The sequence below is a fragment of the Corvus brachyrhynchos genome, unplaced genomic scaffold (genome assembly GCF_000691975.1).
Source record: "Corvus brachyrhynchos isolate BGI_N302 unplaced genomic scaffold, ASM69197v1 scaffold22, whole genome shotgun sequence".
NCBI classification, from domain to species: Eukaryota; Metazoa; Chordata; class Aves; order Passeriformes; family Corvidae; genus Corvus; species Corvus brachyrhynchos.
The window spans coordinates 6,527,741-6,534,001 of NW_008238355.1; the positions used below are offsets into that span (position 1 = coordinate 6,527,741).

Below are 6,261 nucleotides of genomic sequence, written 5' to 3' on the forward strand. Positions count from 1 at the left end.
TTGCTGTTACTGCCATAGTTGTTGTTGTTTTGTTTGACTGGTTATATACATATATATATATATTGTAAAGAACTGTTATTCCTATTTCCCACATCTTCGCCTAAAGGCTCTTGATTTCAAAATATAATAACTTGGAGGGAAAAGGGGTTATATCTGCCACTTCAAGGGGGGCCTCTGCCTTCCTTAGCAGACACCTGTCTTTCAAAACCGAGACAGGAAGAAAAAACATCCTTCTAAATATCCCTCTTCCCTCTAAAATAGTTGTCACATTCAAAGACATTTGAAAAGTGTTCAATATACATGTATTTACCTACACACACAGAAAAGTAATCAGGTATTTCTTCAGAGACTCTTTCAAGTGTTACAGCAGCAGGGCAGGTTTTTTAAAAAACAGAAATTAATTTCAAGTGCAACACAATGGAAATGAAAATGAAAGCCTGACTCGCAAAATCTCATGGTAAGAAATACAAGATTGTGAGTAAGAAGCTCTATACATGAACATGTTAATAATTGGGTTGGTTTCTAAGTTTGTCAGTTCTATAATGTGAGCAGATAAAGGAAGCAACATCAACATCATAATGCTAATGCCTTTCTAACGTACCTCAAGATTTGAATGACTGGGTAAGAGTGAACGTTCACAAATAATTTGTACAGTCGAGTGCATAAAAGGAAATAATTACTATGTAATGAACATTTATTTAATTATTTCTTTACCATAACTCATGTACTCTATAAATAAATGGTGGAAGTTATGCAATCTGTCAAACACTGGCTAAAGGTTTTACTTTTGCAAACACTCTTTGTTGCTGTACTTGAGGTCACAGGCTTTCAGTAGGGAAGAGTGATGAGGACAAAAGTAATTAACAGGGTAAAAAGAATTTGAATTCCACTGAATGTAGCAATCTTCCCACCTCGTTAAATGATGGGAAAGTATCTAACGGTTAAATAGAGACCACATAAAACTGTGAGGTGAGCAAATGCTCAATACTTATTAAGTAATCTGAGTCATTTAGATGTCTCTAGAACTGAAAAACCAATATATGTGTTCATCCAAATGCATAACGCTTTGTGAAAATGACGTCCTTTTCATTTTCCTGATTTTCAGAGCTCAAGACACATGCAATTAATAACATTTGACCTCAGTGAAAACTATGGCAAATCAAGATGTACAACCTGTAACACAAAATGTCGAGTACCTCCCAAACTTCTAGGATAGGTTTTTCTGTCATAAAGCTGACCACAGCAATACTTACTTGTATGTATTTTTTGAAATGATATGTACTTCTCCAAATTCCTCCTGAGCACCATTTCATTCCCATACTTGCCCACTGTCCCATCATCTGCCATTAGAAAATGAGAATGCATGCTGTTGAGCGTACTCAGCTTGCTGAGTGGGTTACCAAGAGTCTGGTACAGGCAAACTACCTGAGAAAACCAAAATAAAAAGGTCCGCAAAGAAACCAACAAAACACCACCATTTATGTTCCCTCACTTGCATGTATTTCTTCGTCATAGTGTGGTTGTTTGAAATCCTCCATCATGCTTTTTGTGCTACTCAAATGTTTGATTCTTAGCATTTGATTCTTAACAGAAACAAACCCACAATTAATCTCAGAAAACATTTCTGATTAGGCTTGCAATCCTTAGAATCACTGTCTGATGTTCTTTGCAAAAGTTGAAACACCATGGCATAGTTTCCCTGGGTTGTATTCCCATTGAAAATACATGAGCTAACATTTATCAGGAATGATTTCACCTTACTACTTAAGTGCTTTTAGACACTTGAGTATATTAGGCCCTCACATAAAGTTGTAGTCTGTGAATATAAAATGGACTGTGAATAAAATACTACACATATTAATAGCTGGCGGTTCATTCTGAATCTTAATATAGAAAAACACAATTTACAACCACAAGAGAGTTGCTTAAATAATTACAAAATTTAAGAAAGAAATGGCAATTTCCTGTAAGAAGAGAAGTATTTTAAAACTATTCATTTATACACAGAAAGCAAAATACAGTCCTCAACATGCCACAAAATTCTACTGCTGAGAAAAATCTAAGCCTCTATTATACAGAAAAAAATATCAAACCAGTGAGTTTAATCTAGAAGAAAATCAAGTATGCAACAAAACTCTACCATCCCATGAACATGAAGGCTTTTATTATTAAAGGGCATCCAACTCACATCTTTTCCAATGAGATCCCTCTGATTCTCAATGATACCCCATGGAGGAATCCCAATAGCACAGATCTTTCTCAGGTGTGGTGAGGCACGGCCTTTCAGTGCATCCCCCACATGCCTGGACACTCCTAAACAGATAATCAAATGATAAATTTTCTTCTGTGTTCAGAGACCTGCTACAGGACACCAAGAGAGGTTTCTCATCACTTAATTTATATTATGGTTACATTTTAATCAAAAGCAAAACATCCCACCCAACTGATAAATTTAATGTACACTTCAGAGCTCAGATGTAATGTACCGCTGCTTCAAACTCAGCACATATTTCTAATTAATAATATCCTTACATGGTGCTAATGGTGCTTTTCACATCTATAGAACTTCATTAGTTACATAAATGCACAGGACAGTTCTCCTGCAAAATCACCTGACTGAATAGCAGCTAAAGAAGTAAAACTTTCAGTTCCACAGTTTACTGACCCCTCTGAGTTTATAAGAGTAACCTAAAGGGATTTTCAGATACTAATAGGCTAATTAATGGATTATCCTGATGCAAAACTTTCTCAATTATAAAACACAAGTTAAATTTAGCTTTGAAAATTGTTTCAAAAAGACTAATCACAGTCCACAGAACCTAAATAATTTAATGAAGCAGATAAATTTACTGCGAATAAGTTCTGGCTATATGCAGTGTTTCTTATTATGTGTAGAATACTCTGCTCTTTAATTAAAATATTCAGAACGCCTGTCAACAGTAAATGAACACGATCTCACTCTTTGAATTAAGAACTGCTCCTTAAATAAAACCAACTTCATTTTGTATTAACATATCACCAATTTTCGAACAATTTCACTCTATTTGACCTAAATATACATGCTGTTATGCAGAGATAAAAACACCAAAAGGAGAAGTGAAACAAAGAAAAGTAATTACACTACCGCTGTTGATGCCTTCTGTAATTATCCATGCTCCTGTAGACTCAGCTGCCTTCACCAGCCCTTTGCTGAAAACCTGCTTGACCTTTGAGGGAAGCTTGAAATTCTGAATGCCTCCATGAACAGAGATCACTAGCTTTGGCAATTCAATCTGCCATTCTTTAACCATCAGATGCAACAGCTGATCCAAATTGCTGTCATAAGAAAGTCTAATATACTGGAAAGAATAAAAATGGGTAAAATAAACATATTTTAAATGCTTCAGGGAGAAGAAACTGCAACACATTACAAAGTTCTAAGCATTAATGTCCTGCAGATCTTGTGAAGGATTAGAGCTATTATAGTACCCTAACATGATAGCACAAAAATGCATGTGAGCAATACAGAGAGTATCTATAATCACTGTGAGGTTCGACATAAAAATATACACACATTTTAATCTGGTTTACTTTTAGATTCCCCTGCCCTCTTAAGACAATCAATCTGATATTCACCCAAACCCACTTTTTGCCTTTCTTATACTGAAATTACAAAAATAAGTCAGGCATATAAACACAGCACCTATTACCTTGGCGTGGTAAGTGTGGTCTCCATCTTGAAAATTGATTGTACCAAATGCATCTGTTGGATTCATCCTAGTGTGTTTTTGCACAGACCATTCTCCACCATCACTCTGTGAACCAGCCTGATAAACAGGCCAGCTGAATTCTACTCCTGGGTGTTCTCCAATCAGCCGTCCACAGCAACACCTCACATTAAAAATGCAGAAATTATTTTATATCAAACTCACTTGCATACAACTTTAGGATCTACACGTGAATAGCCCAAGTAACTTCCTGCAAATAAAAATACTGCAGTTGTCTCATGGGAATGCAGTAAAAATTAACCATGTTGAAAAAATTGCAACAATAGCAAAATAACATTGAATTAAATCATAATTATGTTTAGTTGGGTATAGAATTTGTTCTGTACCTGAAGAACACCAATAACAGTTGGGGGGATGTTGGACTAGATAGTCTTCAAAGGTCCTTTCCAATCCAAACCATGATGTGATTCTGTGTGAATCTGTAACCGTTTGAGAGTCCCTTACAGAAATTCTGACCTGAGCAATGCAGCTTGGCCTTACTGGTCTTATATGTTCCAATTCAGAGGAATGTTGTAGGACACTGAGGTTTGCCATGAGTATTACCACAGGTTATTCTAAATACTAAAGAAAGATCTAGGAGTTATCCTCAACAACCAGGAGGAGAATTTCAGCGTGATCTTTATACTAACACTTGGAGGCCAGCAAAGTGCATATACCAAATACATGGGTTGAAGTGCAATGCTGAGGGGATTGTCATGGTTTGGGTATGACATTCCCCAGTTTAGTGCACCCACTGAGACTTTTCAAACCACACACCACTCACTCGTTTATCCCTTTCCCTTCCCTTCTCCCTGCTGTGCACGGGAGAGAAGAATTGGAGGCACAAAAGGTAAAGATGACAGAATACGGTAAGAAAAATTTACTTGAAACAGCAATGATATAAGAGAACAAATAGTAACAGCAACAATACTAATAACAGAGGGCACAATAAATTAACATTTCACTCAGAAACCCGCCAGCAATAGATGACACCAAACCACTTCCCCGGTAAGTCTATGCCAACCCAGAAGGGACCCTTTCAGCAGATGATGTGACTCTCTAGAATAGTCCTGTCAGGGCCAGGAGTTAGACTCAACGCTCACTGTGGATCGTTTCCAACTGGGTATATTCTCTGATTCTGTGATTCTCCCTGGAAGACAGTACAGCAGGAAGCATCAGCGAAGAGAATGTATTGCTTTTCATTTTCTGATAGCTGATTATATGGTGGGACCTCCTCAGAACGTGTCACCTGCTCTTTACCTTTTCTGACAAAAATATGAAATTTTTGTCTTTGTGCCAGCTCCTGATTCCTGGCCAGTTGGGGTTTTCTGTTCGAGCTACCTGTATCATCAGCACACTCCACTTACTCTATAAAGTACCAGTGGTATGATGTGTGGCAGGGACTTTCCCTTTGAGCATCCAGCCCCAGCACTGTCAGTCAGGGTATCAGGAGGAGCTGTGCATTGGTGCCAATCACTTCTGAAGCAGCTCAAGCTCAGCATCTCCAAAAGATGCCAGGATCTCTTTATCAGTTGGGGTGTAACGGGCCTCAGATCATTTGTATCCCTGTCCTGGTTTTGTCCAAGCCAGGGTTAATTTTTTGCACTAGCTGGGATGGGACATGACTAGGGCCAAGATGTTATTCTTTACCACCTCACATCATTGCTGGAGGTAGGGGGTAAGGGTCTCTCTCGTGGGGAGAAGGGATTATTTCTGGTTGAATAAATTTAGTGGAGGGAGCTGGTTTCAAGCCAGAGACAGGTTCAGGTGGTGCCAGTCTCAAGAGGGACAGAGCATTGAGGCTGACCCTGCTTGGGTCACGAGATCTGCAGTGAGCATTTTTGCATGTAAGTCACTCTTCTTTTTTTTTTTTGTACACTTCTTTTATTAATACTGTTGCTGTTACTGTTTGCTTTTTTCCATCACATTGCTGTTTCCAGTAAATTGTTCTTATCTCAAACCATGATCTTCTGCCTTTTGTGTCTCCAGTTCTCAGCTTCACCCCACTGCAGTGGAAAGGGGGAGCGGAAGATGGAGTGGGAGAGAGGCATGTGGTTTTGGAGAGTCTTGGTGGGGGGATGAATTGGGGAGTACCATTCCTCAACAATGAATATCCCTGAACCCCAGGGGTCTGTACTAGTTTGAAAAACAAACCAGTGGGAGGCACCAAGTCAGAATAACAATTTAATGGAAATTAAAGAAAAGGGGAAAAAAGGTAAAAGAAAAAAACACCGTCAAATTGACAGAGTCAAGGTACAACCTGACACCCTGTTAGGCAGGGTGGTGGTAGCAGTCTGGTAGAATGGTGGCTGCAGTCCTCTGAAGCAGTGATCCTGTAGTAAAACAGTCTGCTCTTCCTCAGGAAGTCCAGTGGTGGCTGTGTAGCTCCTGTCCTCTGGAAATCCAGTGGGAAGCCAGTGTCTCTGGTGTTCAGCCTCAGATTATATCCACGATGGGATGCTTGGTTCCTCCCTCTGGGTGGAGCATCTCACAATGGGGTAATGAGTCATGAGGC

General features: G+C 38.9%; 1 protein-coding gene across 1 annotated transcript in view; it reads right to left on the reverse strand.

Annotated features, from left to right (window-relative positions):
* Positions 1-6,261, reverse strand: part of TRPM6 (transient receptor potential cation channel subfamily M member 6) — a 73,158-nt gene that overhangs the window by 65,875 nt on the left and 1,022 nt on the right. The window contains 4 exon segments of the mRNA XM_017735340.1: positions 1,250-1,425; positions 2,189-2,313; positions 3,125-3,338; positions 3,690-3,870. Of these exon segments, the coding sequence (XP_017590829.1) occupies positions 1,250-1,425; positions 2,189-2,313; positions 3,125-3,338; positions 3,690-3,870 (696 nt within the window).